This window comes from Eptesicus fuscus, chromosome 15 (genome assembly GCF_027574615.1).
Source record: "Eptesicus fuscus isolate TK198812 chromosome 15, DD_ASM_mEF_20220401, whole genome shotgun sequence".
Lineage (NCBI taxonomy): Eukaryota > Metazoa > Chordata > Mammalia > Chiroptera > Vespertilionidae > Eptesicus > Eptesicus fuscus.
The window spans coordinates 53,119,314-53,140,450 of NC_072487.1; the positions used below are offsets into that span (position 1 = coordinate 53,119,314).

General features: G+C 44.9%; 1 protein-coding gene across 1 annotated transcript in view; it reads right to left on the bottom strand.

Moving 5' to 3' along the window:
- Positions 1-21,137, bottom strand: part of GABBR2 (gamma-aminobutyric acid type B receptor subunit 2) — a 249,382-nt gene that overhangs the window by 155,608 nt on the left and 72,637 nt on the right. The window contains exons 4-5 of the mRNA XM_054727422.1: positions 12,504-12,605; positions 47-112 (exon numbers count right to left, since the gene is read on the bottom strand). Of these exons, the coding sequence (XP_054583397.1) occupies positions 47-112; positions 12,504-12,605 (168 nt within the window). The remainder of the gene's footprint in view (positions 1-46; positions 113-12,503; positions 12,606-21,137) is intronic.

Below are 21,137 nucleotides of genomic sequence, written 5' to 3' on the forward strand. Positions count from 1 at the left end.
GTGAAATTTCCCAAAGACACAAAGACATGCTCAAAGTTTTACTTACACAACAGAACACTTTTGCTGCCATATGCTGGTCAAACTGGCCCAGGATGATCCTCACATCATTGCCCTGTGGACAGAAGGACAGGTACGTAAGGTGAGTGGATGATGGCACACCCTAGAGTGCTTGAGGCTGTGGGCAGAATGTTCGTGCACCCTAGGCTCCAAGCCAAGAGCTCTGCCTGAGCAGGGCAGGCAGGGAAACCTCAGATTCTCTGGCCCTCTTTGGGGCCAACTTGCCCTTGGTTCCTGCTGTCAGCCCTCCCTGGTCTCATGGGCAAGCAGCAGGATAAGTCTGCACAGGCTGGAGGCTAAAGCTGACAGCTCTAAGGGGCCTTGGCCTCTCCTCTGCTCTCCTCCAAACTCCGCAGGGTGCAGAAACTGTCTAATCTTCTGCGCTGCACATGCAGGGAAACTGAGGCCAGAGGAGGGAAGGGAGCTTCCTTGGTCCCCAGGATGGTATCTGCACAAATGAGATATGAGACCCAGATGAGCCCCCCCCCCCCCCACCTTCCTACCCTTTATTCTAGACTTTTCTACCTTCCTGGAATCCACAAAGCTTCCCAATCAAGTTTCAGAGTCTGAGTTCTGAGCTTTGTTCAAATATCAGCTCTACCAACAGGCTTTAAGGGTGGCCTCAGGTGGCACCTTTTTTCCATTGTAGCTTCAATTTCCTGATCTGCAAATTGTGGATAATGGTGATACCTACTTTACAGGGTTGCTGGGGGCACTAAATGAGACAATCCTTATGAAGTGCTTAACTCGGCTCCTGACACATAGTAACTGTCCAATAAATACTATCTAGTATTAGTTTTATAACCTTCCCCTGGCCCATCTTCATTTCAAAGGAAAATCTATATTCGAATGCTCTATAAATGGTTATTTATTATCTCATTATTTCAATGTGGTTAATAGGTATAAGTTGTACAACAGCTTCTGTGACTCATTTATTAACTCAACAAACATTTACTCTCTAATGCCCCCTCTCAGGTCAGGGTAAGGGGCTCTTGGTAGTTTTCCAGGGAGTGAGGACCCAGGCTGGGCCCTACCCCATAGAGAACAGGCTGAAGGAGGCCGTGCTGTGCAGTCACCAGACCAGCTGGGTCCTGGCCTGCATGCCCGTCCCCTCCCCCATCACTTCCTGCCTTCTGCAGTGAGGCCCAGCCTTGCAGGTGGTGCTACCTTTCCACTGTGCATCCTGTACTCTCCAACAGGCCTCAAGACCCTTTGAAGCATAAAGAAGAGACGCATGCTTTTAAATATCAGTTTTTAGCATCTTTCAAAATTGGAAAGTGCTGACTGGGAGACCATTTTACTCATCATGTACTTTAGCAAAATAAAAAAGGCTTGGATTCTAAAATCATCCTTCGTTTGCAAGCAAGAATGGAAAGAAGAAAAAAACCCACTTGCTCTGAAAGGACTTTAAAAGATCATTAACAGAGCAGTTGAAGGAAGGCCAGCCTTTGTCATCACCATGTCTGCGATGCTATAAAAAGTTCTAAGCCGCTTCCGTTCTGTGGACATGCTCCCAGGCACACTCCAGGGTCTTTCTGCTTGTTGTGGAAATCTTTTAGCATTTCTTGTTGCTGACAGTATCCATCCAGCAAACATTTATGGAACATCTACTTGTGCCAAGCCCTGTGTTGCTAAACATGATATAGAAACAGCTTCTTGGATTTTGCAATTAGAGAGACCTTGGTTCAGATCCCAGCTCCACCACTGACCAGCTGCAAGATCCTGAGTCTTACTCTCTTGAAGCCTCAATTTCCCCATCTCTGAAGGAGAGATAATGCTACCTACCTTGCAGGTGGCTGTAGGATTCATGATATGAAACCCACCTATTGGCTTCCATGATGTTCTCTCCTGGTTCCCTCCTACCTCCTGGTTACTCCCACTCAGAATCAGTTCCCCATCTTTCTGTCCATCCCTAAATGCTGGTGTTTCTCTTAGTTCTGCCCTCATCACTTTCCCTGGGCAACCTCATTCATGACCCCCACACTGTGTGCTGTGAATTCCAAAATCTCTCAGTCCAACCCAGATACTGTTTTCCAGCTGCCCACTGGATACCTCCTCGGGTTCTCCCAGGCACTTCAAGCTCACTATGTCCCAAAATGGACCATCATCTTTCCCAACAAGCCCCTTCCTCCTCCTGTGCTGTCCAGCTCTGAGACTGGTGTTGCCAACCGCCCACCCCCCAGCTGGGAAACTTGACAGTCATCTTAGATTCACTCCTCTTTCTTCATCCAAGCCATAACCAGGGCCTGTTGGTTCTGTCTGCTCATAGCTCCCAAATTATCCCTGTCCTCCAGCCCCAAAGCCCTGGGTTTAGCCACCATCGTTCCCTATTTGTTGAACCACAGCAGCCTCCCACCCGGGTCCCTGCCTTTAGTCCTGCCCCACTCACCGCAGTATCCACAGAATCAATGAAGGGATCATTCCAAGATTCAAATGTGATCTTGTAAAATCTTTACATGGCTCCCTGAGCTTTATAGGGCAATCTCTGAGCTCTTCAGTAGAGCACTTAAGATTCTTTACCAACTGACTCCTGCACACTTCTCAATCACATTTCTAACTAGTCCTCACTTCTCACTATTCCACAGCAGCAAGAATGAACTACCTGCAGGTCTGCTATCAGTTCGTTCGGTTCATTCATTCATTTTCCCACTCTATCCCCCCTTTCTTTCTGTAAGTTCATCCATCTAGAAAGTCTTTCCCTCCAACCCCACTCATTCGGCCTGGACAGTGGCTACTCACCCTTCATGCCTTAGCTCAGGCACCCCTACTCGGAGAGGCCATCTCTGTCCCATCAGTCTTGGTGGCCATTTATTCCTCCATGGGCCCAGAGCACTCTATCATGGTACAAGACAACTTACTTGCCCGTCTTTCCCACCGGACTGAGGGTAACTTGATTCATCTCTGGGTTCCTAACTCCCAGCACAGGTCATAGCATATATATCAATACATAGGTATTGGATGCATGATGAAGTGAATAAATGCTGTACAAAGCATCAAGCACAAAGCCTGGCCCATACTAGTTATTCAGCAGCTGGTATCATCATTGCACTTCTATCCTGTTAGCTTAGGGACTAGGCACTGATTGGGTTCACCATGTCAATTTCTTGAATGGACCAAGGGACCCACATCTTCATAGCTGACCACCTGACCACTTGCTGTCAGATAAATAACCAGCTCTGCCATTTGTGGACCATTTAGTATCTCTGTTGCCTTGACAACCAAGCTGGATGGACTGCTTGGTCTGTGCTCCTAGACTCTTAGGACTAGATGGGGCCCAGGGGATCAGTGATCTAGTTAACCTCTTCCCAGAGAGGCAAAAGACTTCCACCAAGACTGCAGAGCACCCGAAACCAATGGTCTTACCTTGGTGCTCCCTGACCATCAGAGTACCCTGAGAAAAGATCCCACCCAGAGCCGGTCTATGGTTGATACAGGGAGATATTCACACCCATTCTGACTCTAGACAGAGAGTAAGAGAGGGTAAGATGCTCCAAAGACTGGGAGGAAAGAGAACAAGCCAACACCCAGTGCAGCTGGAACCTGGGATCCGGGGTCGAGGAGAGGACAAATGGAGATGCGACTGGGCTGGTATCCTTACTGGGGGCCTGGAGAGCAGTATGAAGAGGATGAGGTACTTCTCAAAGTAGGGTAGGTGCATGAAGAGTGGTCCTGTGAGTATGAAAGGCATGATATACCTGGTTTGTCTTTCTGGTGCAGCAATTTATTGGAAGACTCAGGATTTGGGGAAAGGTTTTGGATTTGGGGGATCTTATAGGGTTTTAATATTCATAGTATGCTCTCACAAAAGTTCCAGAATCATGCTTTTAAATGCTGCATAACTAGCTTCTTTTCCTGAAAGTCCAGAGAGTGGAAAGAGGTATGAGCACACTCTCCTGGGTATGAGCATACACTCTTCAGTAGTGGAAAGAGCTTGCGGACAGTTTAAGGAGTTTGGGGGAGCAGGACATAGGGGAGGAGAGTCAAACGTCCCTGAGGATGAGACAGAGATGAGCTGTGATGAGCTGCCTAGAACATGGCAGAGGTCCTAGCCTTTCCATGGACCCTTGGCTCTGCAAGGTGCCACCTGAGTATAATAAGTAGATGACCTGAGATTGGACAAATGACAACTTCTTCTCAAATGGCTAGATCTAAGGTTGCAGACCATAATGGAGACATATGTTCAAGCCCTCAAGAAGCCATGCCCATATTGAAGGGGCAAAAATGGAAGGAAATGGCTATGGCTTGGAGGGGTGGAGGAGAGGTGGGAGGCCAAAACTCTGGGTAGATTTCCTTTCCTTTGTCCTAGGCCAGTCTCATGGTTTTCTAGAACCCCTTTGTCTCTGAGACCCTTAAAGGGAGCTAAAATCACACATATACACACAAAAGTGACACTTAAGAAGGATGACCCAATTAAAAAACACCCGTTTGCAGGGGTCTAGCAAAGTCAAAATAAATGACAATTCTTGAGCTCCTTCTAGCACTTGTGCTAAGCAGTACATCAGTCTCAGTCTAGGAGGTAGGTGCTATTATTATGCCCACTCTGGAAAGTTTCACCAGCAAACTGAGGCTCCCCAAATTGAGATTCTCCCAGGTGTGGCAGATGCCATTGGTCCTGCTGAATTCCCTCTTCAGGACTGGCACACCCCTCCCAGCTCTGTAGTGAGGGTGGGCTGCTAAGAGCTCACTCCCTTCTCAGCTAAGGGGAGGAGCTTCCTGGCTTCAGAAGGCTATGCCAGGCCTCACACTCCACAGCAGCCAGTGACTGACACACACATATGAAACTCCAGCCCCTTAGCTGAAAGGTGAGCCCAGCTCTGTAGTGCAAGCTATGCTCCAGAGACCCTGTGGGGCCAGGCTAATCAGGTCTCCACCAAGACAGCATTCTGGCTAGCTCCCTTCTAGCCTCATCCTGCTTCTCTCCCCTTCTCCTGAGCACACTCTTAGTAAATCATTTTCACAAGAATCTCAGGCTCCCTTTCTAGACTAAGATACACAGGTAGGAAGTGGTTGTGCAGGCCTCGACCCCAGGTGTGTCTGACTCCAGAGCCTGATGCTTGACCACTCCCTCCTATGCAGTGCCTCCCAGGCTGAGAAGGCCAAGCCCACCAGGCCTGAGCTGCAGGAGCTCAGCATCCAGTCTGCAGCAACAAGTCATGGAGACAAGTCCTGCAACCGTGAAGTAAAAGGACCTGAGTGGCAAATGCAATCCTGAGACATCACAATAGCTGTTGTGCATTTAAAGAGCAGAAAAGTAGAGGCCACCCTGCTCTGTCTTCCCTGTGGCAGGAGTGTGGGTCCTGCTAGAAGGTCAAGATTGACCTGACATTGATCTCTGGGTTATCTAGCATCTTCTGCCACCTGTGCTTCTGTCTCCACCCTCGTTCAATAGCTTCCTGGTTCTCAAGGGCCCAGCACAGACCCACTCTAACTATCCCAACGGGCTGTTGAAAAATCCAATCAAACCGTGTTGGATGTTGTAGAAAGGGCTGAGATGCTATGAGCCCCAGGGCAGCTGAGCTATTATAGGCTGGTCATGAAGCAGGCTGGGGGAGTGGCCTGACCAGGAGCCGTGGACACTGAGATAGGGGTCTGTCTAGCTATGACGTGGGGTAAGCCTGAGAGAGTCAGCCTAGATGTTTTCCAAAGTCGTTCCTGGCTCTGACAGACTGATTCCACATTAGAATGAGCACTCTCTTTTATTTAGCTAAAATTAGTCTTTCTTAGACCGTTTTTTCCTCACCAGAAATGTCCCTAAAGACAGAGAAGCAGGGACATATACTTAAGAAAGGGAGTGAAGAGGGAATAGCCCAGGACAGCCCACTGGCAAAGCATGGATTTCTTTAAAGTTTATTACTTTATTTTAAAAATTCATGTATACTTAGCATTCTAATAATGTATCTATGTTTATCTTAAGATAAAAATAATGCTTTTCCTTCCCACATCTCTGAGCAAAACTTGCCTGCTGGGAAGATGCACAATATTTATTCTAGCTTTGTGTCCCCTCAGGGTTCTTGTACGAACTGCATTTTCAGATAGACAGGCCAGGTTCTTGGCCTCTGGGGTGGGGATAGAATTCCCACTAGCACTCTCCCATGGAGCAAAGCGGGGAACAGTCTACCTCAAGGCCTATCTTTGTGGTTATCCAGTGACAGGCGGAATAATGGCCCCCCAAAGATATGCATGTCCTAATTCCCAGGACCTGTGAATATGCCATGTGACATGGCAAGGGGGAATTAACATTGCAGATGGAATTAAAGCTGCTAATCAGCTAATTTATAAAATAAGGAGATTTTCCTGTAATATAAATCCTGAATGAGCAGGGTTGGGGCTGCTCAGGGGAAGGCGAATAAAGCAACTGAAGTGAACAGAAGCCTGGTGCCCTCGCCCACAAGGCCCAAGGCCACACCATGGAAATAACCAGGGGCAGCGTGGGATGGCCTTCCACTCAGGTCTGGCAACAGTTAATATTAAAGGCCCCTGTTTGGAACAAGCCCAGAATGAGCTTAACCACCTGGGGTCTTCATCACACAGAGATGGTTTTATTTCCTGACTTTCTTTAGATTCATAGCTGCTAAATCAGCCTGATTAATTTCATTATTCAGTTCCTCTATGCTTATTTTTGCTTGGGTGATCTGCCCAAGACACACACACACACACACACACACACACACACACACACACACACAGATATTATGGCTCCCAATACTTTCGTGTTTCTATCAATTCCCCTTTGTATTTTTAACAGGCTTTTCTTTATATATTTCAGTGAGATGCAATTTAGAGCAATAATGGTCCATGAGTGTATTATTCTCTTGGTGAATTGTACCCTTATTTATAGAAAATGACTCTCCTTAACACCTGAACCTTGTATTCGCTTTGCACTAATATGAACACTGGGATTCTTGTTTCATTTTGGTTTGCTTGGTATACTGTACCTTTGTTCAACCTTTTACCTTTGACCTTTCTCTGTCACTCTGTTGTATATAGCTACAATTACCTCTTCAAAGCACAATTGGGAAGTCTTTGCCTTTTAATAGGGAGTTTGACCAATTCGAATTTATGGTCAGGATGATTATATTTGATCAGCAATTATATTTTTTGTTTTGTAATTTTCACATCTGCTTTCTGTTTTTCAATACATGGGCTAGATTTTCTTTGCTTTTATCTTCCATGTTTCAGAAGCTTCTGTTTGCATTATAGTGTATTTACCATTAAGTTACTCTAAGCCTTCTTTAGCTTATATTTCTCTAATTATGAAACGTGAGTGAAATGGTCTCTTTGGAGTCCCTCTCCTATGTAAGACCAGGAGTTTAGCATCCATTTTTTTTTTTAACTCATCTAATTCTTTGGCTCTGTTAAATGAATTTAGATTTTTATATTCAACAACTATTATTATAGTATCTATTTTTGCATTATATGTATATGTATATTTGCTTTCAAAATGAATTTTTGCATCTTTTATAACAAGTATTTAAACTTAGCTCTTTCCACAGGTTCTGGTGGTCCTCAGAACATGTCTGTCATGACCTCAACTATGAAGTTTGCCCTGGTTCTAGAAGGATGACATTGACTGCAAGGACTAACTTCTAGAAGGGCACCTGGCACGTGCACCACGCGAACCTCACACATCGGAGAACGTCTCCCCGTGGCCCATTGTTTCTGGGACTGAACACTGCAGAGGAGTCAAGGTGGCCTGGATTTTGCACCTTTGTGGAAAATATGCTTTTTTCTGGCCTAGATACTTGTACATTTCAAAACTTTTTATGTTTGTGTTTCAAAACTTTTGCCAAAATGTGTCTATATATGACTCTCTTTTCACCGATTCTGTTAGAATGTGGAAAGGCCAGCTAGTCTGCACATGTAGCCGGCACATTCCTTATGAAACTGTTGATTTTATAGTTCCATCATGGTTGAAGATTGGCAATTTTGTCGGCTCCAATCTAGTAGTTCTCTCTTGAGCCAATTTAAGTTTGTCTCCAATTTAAAAAAAAAAAATTCTTATTTGAGAATGGTTTCAGATTTACAGAAAAACCACAAAGATAGTATAGAAAATTCCCATATGTCCCTCAAAGTTTCCCCTATTTTTAACATCTTGTGTTAGTATGGTACATTTGTTACAATCAATGAGTCAGGACTGACTCATTATTATTAGCTAAAGCCCATACTGTATTCAGACCACCTTAGTTCTTTTTTCTAAAGTCCTTTTCTACTTCTGAATTTCACCCAGGACACCACAGTTAGTTGTCAGGTCTCCATAGACTCCTTTAAACTTAGACATTCCTTTTTTTTTTTTTTAATCCTCACCTGAGGATATTTTTCCATTGATTTTTAGAGAGAGTGGAAGGGATGGGGAGAGACAGAAAGAGAGAAACATTGATGAGAAAAAGATACATCGATTGGTTGCCTCCTGCACGGGGCCCGACCAGGGCTGGGGATTGAGCCTGCAACCAAGGTAAGTGCCCTGGACTGGAATTGAACCCTGAACCCTTCAGTCCATGGGCAGATGCTCTATCCATAGAGCCAAACCACCTAGGGTGACATTCCTTATTTTTAAAGACCAAGATGGTGTTGAGGAGTATTGGTTGGATATTTTGTAGAATGGCCTTCAAACAGAATTTGCCTGATGTTTTTCTCATGGTTAAACTGAGGTTATGGATTTGGGGAAGGAAGATCATAGAGGTAAAATGCCCTTTCATCACATCATTTAAAGGTACATTCTATCAATCGGACTTAACACGGCTGATGCTGACCTTGATCACCTGTCTGAGGTAGTGTTTGTCAGGTTTTCTATGGTAGAGTTATTCTCCCTACTCCCCACCCCCTTCATACTGTACTCTTTGGAAGGAAGTCTCTTAATAAGTGGGTAGTTCTGCTCCACCTCCTTGAGTGTGACTATTTATATAAATTATTTGGAATTCTTCAGCATAGGAGATTTGTCTATTCTCTCCCACTTACATATTCAATCATTTATATCAATGTGAACTCATGGATATTTATTTTATACTTTGAGTTGTTAATCCAACACTTTTATTTTATTGCTCTGATGTTCCAGCTATGGCCACGAGGAACTCTCTCAGTTGGCTGCTCTACTGCTCTGACCCAGCCCATCTGTGTGTGAAAGTGTTTTGAGCACTCCTTATTTTCTGGCACTGCAAGACATTCCAGGATCTAGTTCCTGTCTCAATCCTAGAATCAGCTATTCCCCAGGGAACCCTGGTTCCTTTTCCTTGAAAATAGTATTAGAAACCAAGAGTTGGGTGCTAGGCGTGCTTTTGTTTTTTAAAATTTTGATTCTGTTTGATTTTCCCTTAGAATCTCCCTTCTCCAGCATCCATAACTGTTATCTTCCCTCTCATTAGATTGATTTCTTTGACCATTTCCTCTGAATCTCAAGTTTGTCCTCCATATTATTGATTTTTATTTTCCTTGGCATTAACTCTGCTCTCTACTACCTCGAATGCAGATTTTAATTCTATAATTTTCTATTTAGTTTTCTTCCCTGTCCTCTGTACTTCCTTCTCTATCTCATCCCATAGTGAACCAGAGGTTTGCTTTTTCTCAGAGCTTTCCAGAAGTTACATTTCTTTGTTCTTGAGTATTTTACTCTTGTGTTTTGTTGACTTTGTCTGCCCAGACTTGATATTTCACTTATATACACTCAACAAATTTATTGAGCAAGTTAGATTTGGTTCTAGGTGATGGGGGAATAAAATAGTGACCATGACAGACAGAAACAGCTATCTCTCAGAGCTTACATCCTAGTGGGAGGAGACAGATGACAAAACAACTAGGTAAAATGAATAGTAGGTCAGATGTTGTTAATGGTTGAATTGTGTACCCCCCGCAAATGTTGAAATCTTAACCCTCCGAACCTCAGAATGTGACCTCATTTCAAAACAGTGTCATTGCAGGAGTAATTAGCTAAGATGAGGTCATGTTGGATTGAGAGCCAACATGACTAGTGTCCTAATATACAGATGATGTGAAGAGGAAGGGGGATAATGCCATTTGAGGCAGAGATTGCAAGCCAAGGAACATCAAAGGTCGCTGGCAACACCAGAAGCTCAGAGAAAGGGATAGAAGAACCCCAGAGCCTTCTAGACAGCATGGCCTTGACCTTCGACGTCTAGCCTTCAGAATGTGAAAGAATAAATTTCTGTTGTTTGAAACCACCCAGTTAGTGGTACTTCATTAAAGCAGCCCCAGGAAATACACAGATGCCCATCAGTGCAATGAAGAAAGAAATTAGCAGACAGGGGGAAAGGGAGTGAGAGGGGCAAAGATTTAAATTTTAACGGAAATAATTGGAGAAGGGAAAAGTCTGGGAAAAGGGGACTGCTCAGCAAAGAAGGGAAGAAGGCATGAGAAGGAGCCATGCAGGTTCTAGGGGAAGAGTGCTTCACGCAGCAGAAACCCTTTACCAACAGACTGAGCATGCTGTCCTTGGCTCTGCCCTCCCAGGCTTATGTGACATTGGAATCCTTTCTCAGAACCGCAGCTATGTGGGGTGGAGGAAAAAGCTGGGCCCTGGTGTTGCCCAGATCCAAATTTGAATTCCAACCTCCCTCTTTCCAGCTGCGTGACTTGGGTTGAGTTCCTTAACCTCTTTGAGCCTCAATTTCCCCATTTGTGAAATGGATACAAAATTCCCTTTGTCCAAGGCTCCAGGGAGAACTAAATGAGTAAGTGACAGTGTAGGGCTGTGCATGGGGACTTGGCCTTTGGTTAGTGCATTTGAAAGGTCGGCTGCTATTTTCATCATTGTTAACATCAGTCTTGCTTCTGTTGTAGTTAGTTGGTTGATGAGCAAAGCACCCAGTTCCATTCCAATTTCCTGTAGACTTTTAACTAGTGCTTCTGCTCTATGCACAAAGGCTCTTTAAACTTTAAAGCCTGCAGAACTCTGCAGGGCCTCTAAGGTACAAGGAGCTATTTCAAGTGTCCACCCTGGGGAGACACTGTGTGTGGCAGGAGAATGTCAGTTCAGTACCAGGCCCTTCCCTCCCCCCCTCCCCCACTCCAGGGGCTCACTCCCTGCAGAGTGGGCCCTCCACCCCTCTGGTTCCTCCAGGCCTCACACAGCCCGACTCAACCCTCAGACCACACAGCCTTCTGGGGAAGAGCTTGGGCAGATCCAGACCCAACCATCTGTGCTGCCAGAAGGCCCTCCCTAGCTACTGTTTCCTCATCTGCAGAGGCTCCCAGGGCTGAAATGTCACGTGTAGATGCAGTGTTTGCTCCAGACAGGGACAAAGAAATGGTGCTCTGCTTCCTTTACCCCTCACCTCTCAGCTCCTGTATGCCATCTGTGAACTGAGAGCTTTGAAAGACGAGTGCTCTAAACTGCCACCTGCTCTAACTAGTGTAACCTGGGACCCGCCTGAGAGAGAGGGGATATGTCATGTCTGGGTCTCCATGACAATGACTTTCAATGTGGGCATGAGGGACTGGAAGAGAGTGAAAGAGGAAAGTGACAGCTTTAACCATGTCTGTATCTGCTTTAAATCCCTAGCAGCTCCCACTGCTCTCAGGATAAAAGACCCAAGTTCTTAGCTAGGCATTCAAGGCTCATGGAAACTGGCTCTAAACGGTTTCTAGCCTCGGCAAATTTCCTGTCCCACCTGATATGCCAGCCTCCTGGAATTCATATTGATTCCAAGTGTAAAGTTAGCACAGCTGTCTGGCCTCTGTCTTCAGCCCTCCTTCCCTGCTGGGTTCTTGTAGGCCCCTCTCCTGCTCATTGTCCATGGCCAGCTCAAATGCTGTCCCTTCTCTGGAGCCTTGTTGTAACCCTCTCCCTGTGTAGGGCCAGTCCCTTCCTCCCTTGTTCCCAGGTCCCTGTGTTCCTGATTCCCCTGAGAGGTACCTGCTTTCTTCAACAGGTGCAAGCCACCTGAGGACAAGGGCAGGCCTGATGGTAAACCTAAGCCCAGGAGGGGATCTAGCATAAAGAAGGTATTTGAGAGTTTGCAGGATGAATGGACAGATGACACACAGAGACCACTTACAACTGGGCAAACTTCTAGTTGACCCTTTTTGTTCCTAGAGTGAGTGTCACGGAAGGGGGTCAGGGGCCTAGGCTTTCTGTCCCCCCAGTATACTTCCTTGCTGTGATTTTGGGCAAGAGAGTTCCTCTCTCTGAGATGCTTCACAATGGAGATGATGCTAACTTGTGCCCTGCTTACCTCTGAGGCTGGGTTAACAGACATACAATCACCGAGTAAGCTCTACATGGCCATGCAGCTGGTGCTGAGACCTCTGGCCAGTGCTGGACACAGCAAGGGGAAAGCCAAGGGAAGCCAGCTCCTGGGAGCTTCTCCCATGTCTGAGGTGCCAAGGATGAAATGAAACAGCCCTAACTCCAAGATCCTTCACAGTCAGGGGATTTGGGAACCCCAGGAGCGTGGCATTGGTTCTGTCCTTCAGGCTGTGGCCACTGCACCTACCTTAAGCTTCTTGACACTGGTGCAGGGGTCATTGGAGAAGCTCTCAGTGTCTGAAATCTCGATGTCCTCACCATACAGAACCCCGGTCAGGTCATTCCTCACCTGTCAGAGAGAAAAAGTAGAGGGTGGGTATGCTGGTGGCCACAGAAAGGGCTGGTTCAGAGAGGTCGTCCACTAACATCGGAAAGGAGTGGTTTTTATCTTCATTATAAACTAGAGCACCCTGTGGGGCCTGGCACACAGGCACGAGGAGGCCAGACAGGGAAGGGGCTTATTCAAGTTTCCCAGGAATTTTCTGGAAAAATCAAGAGGAGCATCCAAGTCTCTGGACTTAATGCTGGTGTTTCTCCAGTGTCAGACTGACTCCAAACCAGACTATTCAAGTACATCCCAACAGTATTTATATTTTGGATTAATTATTTGTTATCTTACTTAACTTATAGGGTGAAGAAATAGCCAAGACATTCAAATGGACAATGCAGAATGGAGAAAAGAGTAGGGGGTATGGAACCAGCCTGCAGTGTTAAACATAACTACATGTCTGCTGACACACAGAATGACTAACATCGATGTGCTTGAAAGGCAGAGGGCTGCCAACTCCAGTGTTCACCAGGACCAACAAGGAAAGAAATTACAGAGTGGTAGGGACTGCAGCAAACTGGCAACCACATGTCTAAGGTGGCAGCTCCCATCATGCCATGCCAGAATGTTAGTCCAGAGTCACCAGAATCAGAAATCTAGATTTTTTAAATATAAGATCCCATATTTTAAAATATTGATACTATTTTGAATTTTAAAAAGTTAAGACCAAACCAAAGAAATCTGCAGTCTGTATCTGGCCCATGGCCATGGGTGTGCATAAAGCAATGGAAACTGGATTGTGTGTTTTAGTAGCAAGAACTGGGTGAAGGATGTGGAACCCAGGGTCAGTCCTGCTCTGTCACTGACTTGCTTGTGATCTTGGCCTCTCTATGTGACCTTCTCCCTCACGTCTCCAGTTTCTTCCTATTTGAGAAGATGATCCTTAAAAGCACTTCTTGTTCATTTCCATTAGGGTGGTTATTATTAAAAATCAGAAAATGTTGGTGTGGATGTAGAGAAATGGAAACCCTTGGGCACTGTTGGTGGGAATGGAAAATGTTGCAGCTGCTGTAGAAACAGTATGGTGGTTCCTCAGAAATTAAACCTAGAATTTCAATATGATCCAGCAATTCCACTTCTGGGTTTAGACCCAAAATAAATAAAAGCAGGGACTCAAAGAGATATTCGTACTCCCACATTCACAGTAGCACTATTCACAACACCCAAAAGGTGGAAGCAACCCAAAAGTCCATCAATGGATGAATTGATAAATAAATTGTAGTATATACATATAATGGAATATTATTTAGCCTGAAAAAGGAATGGCATTCTGACACATGCTACAACATGGATGAACCTTAAAGGTTTTATGCTACATGAAATAAACCAGGCACAAAAAGACAAATATTATTCCACTTATATGAGGTACCTAGAAGAGTCAAATTCATAGAGACAGAAAGTAGAACAGCGGCTATTTGCGGTTGGAGGAGGAAGGATTGGGGAGTTACTGTTTAATGGATATAGTTTCTGTTTGGGAAGATAAAAGAGTTCTGGAGATGGTTGGTGGTGCTGGTCGTACAACAATGTGAATGTACTAAACACCATTGCACTGCACACTTAAAAGTGATTAAAATGGTAAATTTTATGTTATGTATATTTTACAACAATACAAAAGCACTTCTTGTTTCAAAAATTGGTAGCCCAGCCGGTATGGCTCAGTGGTTGAGCATCAACCCATGAACTAAGAGGTCACTTGTTCGACCCAGTCAGGGCACTTGCCTGGGGTTGTGGCTCGATCCCCAGTAGGGGGCCTGCAGGAGGCAGCTGACCAATGATTCTCCCTCATCATTGCTGTTTCTATCCCTCTCTTTCTCTCCCTTTCTCTCTCTCTAAAATCAATAAAAATATATTTTTTTAAATGGTGATTATTCCAATGTACATATAAAAATGTTTTGAATAACTTGGCCCTGAATATCGCAAGATGGTCACTGGGAAGCCAACATTACAGAAGGGGAACAAAGGGACTTCAATAGGAACTGCTGTATTTTATTTCTTTAAAGTAAATATTACACAAATGTACTGAGAGTGAAACTGACACAGGGTGAAGATTGTCCATCCTTCGTTTTTACTTCCATTTTGATAGGAGAGTGGGAACTAGTTGTATGAAAAAAAATGTTGACTTTGCTATTACAGTTTACTTCTGCCTCAATTTCTTGCTGGATGCAGGGGACGGGGCATGATTTGTTTTGTGTGTCATGAGGGTGTTGTGCAACAACAATGAAACATAGAAAATGTGCAAACACGCTCTTGCTGGAAGGCAGTGCAGCTTGATGCACACACTGCTGGGCTTGCACAGACAGGCCCCGGCTCTCCACTTGCATGCCACCCAAATTTAGGGAACTACTCCTGCTCTCAAGTCTGTTCACCTCTAAAATGGGGGCAATACAGCATGTAGCTCACAGGGTTGTTTCAGTGCCTAGTAAAAATACTGAGTATGTGGAATGGCTTTGTAAATCCTAAGGCTCTTCAAACTGCCTAAAAGCTGGAATGAGCACTTCCAGGCTTAAGGCAAAGCATCAAGGTAGTCAGTGGCTTGGGTATCTATCTTTGTATAGGTGTGTGCTTGAAAGCTGTATGTAATTATGGCAGACAAAGTATTTTATAGGTGGTCAGAACTCAAAACAAATAAAACCAAAACATCCTAGAGGTCATCTCACTCTGCCCCTAATTTCATAAATGAGGAAACTGAGTTGTGACTCCCAGCCTAGTGCTCTCTGCATGCTCCCAGGATGGCTCTTCTGGATCCTGCCAGATGTGGATGGTTCCTGAGGCCTGATGAGTCAGAACAGGTCAGAACAGCTGGTTGGTGCAATCAGCCCTCACTGTCCATAATTTCAGCACCAAGAAATCTGTGCTCAGCTTGAGTATTTAATCTAATGGACTTTTTAAGGGAAAGCAAATGGAGGAAACCAGTAATAAATGGTATTTTAAAATAACCAAAGCATGGAAAAGAAATAATGTAATTGATCTTCCTCACAAGGAAAAGTATCCACACCCTCACATGTGGCTAGAAGGGTCATTCAGTTCACTGGGCAAAGACTTACTTAGCAAATTTGAAAAATCACCATTTTTTTCCTTCTGGAACTGCAGGTATGTCTTGTTTAACAGAGTCAATGTCTTTTGGCAGTTAGTTATAAACTGCATTTCTGCAAAGAGAATCCTATTTTTTATTCAATTCCATTATAAAAGCAGAACTGTGTTCTGGGAAAGGAATAACCCTTCATTCTCAAGAAAATAAAATATACACACACTCAAGTATAGCTAGGGTCCCACTGCATATTAGACCCAGGGAGGGAGCCACCAGGAGTCTGATTTGCCAGAAGGCCCTGGCTGCCCTTGGAGGGAGGAAGAGAGATGAGATGGGCAGTGATGGGAGGGGATAGAGAAGAAGGCTGCCCCATCACCTGGGAGGGAGGACCTGGATGGCCAGTGTTGCAAGGAAGGCCATGAGCTGGGCCCCCAGTGATAATAGAAAGGGGTCAGGGAACGGTTGAGTTCTTAAAGGCAAGGGCTTTGGGGCCAGTTCACAGAGCTGAGGTCACCTAAGAAAGAACTCCCCTTGCTTTCAGAGCACAACTCTGGGCTCCACCATGGAATCAAATCCCTAAGGAGCCAAAGTCACTTGGCACCACAGAGAAGAACAGGTGTGTCAGAGGCAATAGCTCTTGACTTTTTCCCCCTCAAGAACTGGTATGACTTCTCCAAAGAGGACATATGAATGGCCAATAGACATATGAAAAGATGCTCAATGTCACTATTAATCAGAGAAATGCAAATTAAAACCACAATGAGATATCACTTTACACCTGTAAAAATGGCTATCATAATAACAATAAATGTTGATGAGGATATTAAAAAAATGGAGATTGGTAAAGCCACTGTGGAAAACAGTATGGAGGTTCCTAAAAAAATTAAGAATAGAACTGCCTTATGACCCAGCGATTTCACTTCTGGGTATATAGCTAAAAGAACCCAAAACACTAATTTGAAAGAATATATGCAGCCCCATGTTCTTTGCAGCATTATTTATAACAGCCAAGCTATGGAAGCAACCCAAATGCCCATCAATAAACAAGTGGATAAAAAAGCTGTGTTCATACATACAATGGAATATTATTCAGCCATAAAAAGGAACGAAATCTTACCATTTTCAATAGCATGGATGGACCTAGAGGGTATTATGCTAAGTGAAATAAGTCAGTCAGAGAAAGACAAATACTATATGAACTCACTTATATGTGAAGTCTAAAGAAAAATATAAACAAAATAGAAACAGACTCATAGATACAGAGAAGAGACTGATGGTTGCCAGAGGAGGGGGGAGTTAGGGGATTGGGTGAAAAAGGTGAATCTGGTTGTGTTTATCAGGGAGAGTGACCAAGTGGCTCAGGGGGGCAGTTGAGGAGTGTAAAGGTCATAAGGAGTGACACCCAATGACTCCTCAGGCCTCCCCAGCAGCGTTGGGAGTTAAAGATTCAAATCCAAAAATTTTAACCAAGGATTTTAACAGTTGAACACAGTCTTCTAGGGAAATCCAACATCTTAAAAGAAGTCAAGAGCCAGAAAGAATCAGTGGCTTTTGTGGGAAAGCCCAGAACAGTGGAGTCAGTCCTGCTCAGGGTGAGCAGGGAGAAAAATGTCATCAGGTCAGATCAGCTATCTGAACAGCAGGTCCTGTGGGTCTGCAGACAACTTCCCAATCAGTTGGCTCACTGGGCCATGGGAAAAGGGGTGAAAGGGACTTGTCACTTCAATAAAGCCATCACAATGGCCTCGAGCCTCCAGCTGACTGAGCACACAGCTTCCATCCACACACTAGGAGTCAGGCAAACAGAGCTGGTTTTCATCCATCCTGTGAGATGTAGGTGGAGAAGTGGGCAGGTTGGAGGAGGAAAAGGAGATGAGAGAAAAAGATGGGATGCTAATGGGAAAGGGACAGATTATTTAGAATTTTCTGGCTTAGCATAACTCAGTCCATGTGACCCATTTTAAGTGTAATGTGGGTCCACCGAGTTCCCTCAGGGAGCCTGTCACCAGCTCTGAGCAGACCAGAGTGCCAGTCTACCTTCAAGGCCCCCTCCCTGCCCTGAAGCCTGCACCTTTGCACTAATCACATGTCAACTGCCCAGATGATGCTTGGCACGCCCACTCTCTGGAAATCACCCAGTGATTGAGCTATGAAAGAACTGCATTATGTGCCCCACTTTCAATAATTTCCCTGTGGGCCAGTCTGTTCTTTCCACCTACCCCATCCCTGCTTCAGGGGCCCAAGACCATATCTGCATGTCCTACCAGGCTCCTATCCCCCTGCAATATTCTGCTGCCCACAGGTAGGGCCAATGAACTCTCTGCCCCCACAAATCCCCTGTCCTCCTGCAAGGAGCCTTCTCCGACCTCCGGCCCTCAGTCTGGGCTCCTGCTTCATTCCCAGGGATGGAATTCCATCTCATGCCCAGTCACTACCTGGCCACTAGGCTTGAGGCCTTTCTGGACAACTACCTAGTACTTGGCCATTTCAGAATGGGGTCCTGTTTGTTCTTGTCAGTCTCACTCTCTCATTCATTCATTCATTCATTCATTCATGCATGCATGCAATCATTCAGTCATGATATTGACATCTCTTCTGCTTTAGGCACCATGTGAGGTGGTAATGGGGTTCTAATCGATGAGCAAAACCATTTACTATCCTGGGTCTCTATCTAGTGGGAGTGAGAGACATTAATCAGGTGACCACACTGGTTAGCCACCAAGACAAGGGCACTCAAGTTCAGGGGCATGTTTCTGAGAGAAGCTGTCATGGAGAGATCAGGAGGTAGGCAGGGAGAAGGCTTTCCAGTTGAGCAGCAGCGTGTACAAAGGTCCTATGGTGGGAGGGAGCGAGTGGGGAAACCAGAAGAGCCGGACTAGGCTAGAGCAGAATGTGGGCCAGGCAGGGGGAAGGCTGTTGGCAAGAAATGGGAAAGAAGAGGAGGAGGGGAAGACCACAAGGGTCTCATAATTCAAGTGAGAGAGTCTGGTCTTGAGCTTAAGCACAGTAGGAAGCAGTTACAAAGTTTCAGGGAGGGGATGGCATGGTTAGAAATGTGTTTTAAAATGATGACTCAGGCTGCTGTGGGACCAAAGAGGGGCCAGGGGCATGAGGGGAATAGGAAGGCCATGGAGGGGGCAACAGAATCATCCAGGTAAGAGATTCTGGAGGCTGGATAAGGAGATGGTGGTGGAGGTGGCAGAAAGTGGCCCACCTGAGGATACATTTGGGACAATTAATAATCTGTATTAGTCATCAATTCCTGTGTAACAAATTACCCAAAATTTAGTGGCTTAAAACAAGAAAAATGTGTTTTACATTTCCACAGATTAGGAATGGGGGTGCCACTCAGCCGGGTGGTTCAGGCTCAGGGTCTTCCATGAGGCTGTCAAGATGTTGGCTGGACTGCAGTCACCTGAAGCCATCTGGGCTGCACATTAGAATCACTGTTTCAAAAAAAAAAAACACTGATACCCTGGCTAATTCTTAGACCAAGTAGAATCTCTGGGACAGGACCGCGGCATTAGCATTTTTAGAGCTCTCCTGATGATTCCTGTGTGCTGCTAAAGTTGAGAACCACAAAATTTAGAAGTAAAAGCAACAGAACTGCCAGGCTCACAACTGGGTTCCAAGCTTACCTGAATGTCCCTGACATCACCTACCCTCACCTTCTTCAGGTCCAGGGCATCATCTTCCTTCAACAGCCTGGACTCCTCCCCTGCCCTCTGCTGCCCCATCTAATAGTTACGCCTCATCTTTAATACCTGATCCTCTGCTCCTGCCCCCAGCACCACAAGCAGAGCCTGCCCACGTCAGAAGGGGGACTAAAGAGAGGGAAAGGAGGGAGAAAAGCATGAGAGTGAGAAAGGGAGAAGAGAGGCAGAGTATTATTACAGCTACAAGTTACCAGGTTCCCACCCCACGTCCCAGGCGGAAGCCTCTGACAGAGCAAGTGAATGCACAGTGAAGGCCGTGGACAGTATCAGGGACCAGGACACTTGGCTTCTGTGGCCAGTAGTTCCCAAGACAACTTCCCCAATGAGGCCACTGCCCCCGCTCAGGAATCATCCAGAAAGGCAGAGATCCAGGAAAAGATGGGGAGAACCAAGTCTGCACCACATGCACTTTACAACTCTTTGAAAATTCTAATTAGGTTACTGAAATGAATTTGAGAGCAAAGCGAATTCCCAGGTCTCCTATGGAAGCGGAGGTAACCTACTTTGTCATTCAAATGCGCTCGCTATATATAGCCCTGGATTGTGCTGAAATGTCACTCCTCTTACCTGACTAAAGCGTGTAATTATAGATTTACTTCTATTCATTCATGAAATGTGTCTTTACTTGATTAAACAGTTCATTCAAGTAAAACCCATTAAAATATGGAACATGTTAAAATGTGGCTCGTTAGAGGCAGAGGGCATCACTGTCGTTAAATGCTAATTAGGATAAACAGGCATTTGAAACACTCAAATCTTTGAATAATTCAGGTCACTTTTACTGGGGCTGGAGCTCCCCAGAAACCGCCATTAATTTAAACTAATTAAAAAATTAGCCTGGAGAAGAGTAGACCAAGGCAGGAAGTGATGGCTGACTTCAAACAAGAAGGGCTGTCTTATGGGAGAGAAGACACCTGGTTCTTGGCACCCCCGTGGCAGAGGGGGGAACAACAGGTAGATGATTCAGGAAAGCAGAGTTTGGTCCAAAGCCAAAAAGAACTTTCTAAAGATGGAGAAGGCTGCTTTGGTGGATAGTGAGCTCCCTGCATCAGAGGGGTGTAAATAGAATCTGGTCAGGATGCTTGAGGGGAGATTCTTGCACCACCAATGCTTATGGTTCCAAGAGAACATGTGTTTCAAAATTCCACATGCCCTCATTCTTTGCCTTTTCGAATTTTATAGTTGCTAAAGCAATCCTCTGAAACTCTGAAAATTTTCAAACACTTGGAGCATGGATTTAAATTCCTGTAGAAACATCTGTGTGTTTATATTTCCACCTTTCCAACCTGATGAGTTTTCATTGAAGAAATTGTTCCTTTAGTTAATGAAGCCATCTAGTTTTCAGATTTCTACAAATAACTGAGCTCTTAATAACCTATAATAAAAATTTAATGTAAGTAAATTTTTTTAAAAGGACAAGTACATAAATAACTTGTATTAGATCTATTGTATATATGTGGTACTTGCACATGGGCAGTACCTGGGTATACATGCAGCTATGTCCAAGTGAAGAGCACACATACATGTGTGACACCTGCATGTTCACATTACAGAGCCAGCAAGTTGAATGGTGACCCCCCAAAAAAAGGTGTGTTAAAGTCCTATCAGAATCTGTTAATGTGACTGTATTTGGAAAAAGGGTTTTTGCAGATGTTATTAATTTAAGAATCTCAAGACAAGATAATCCTGGATTACCTGGGTGAGCCAATAATAAGTACTTATAAGAGAAATGAAGAGGGAGATTTGGGA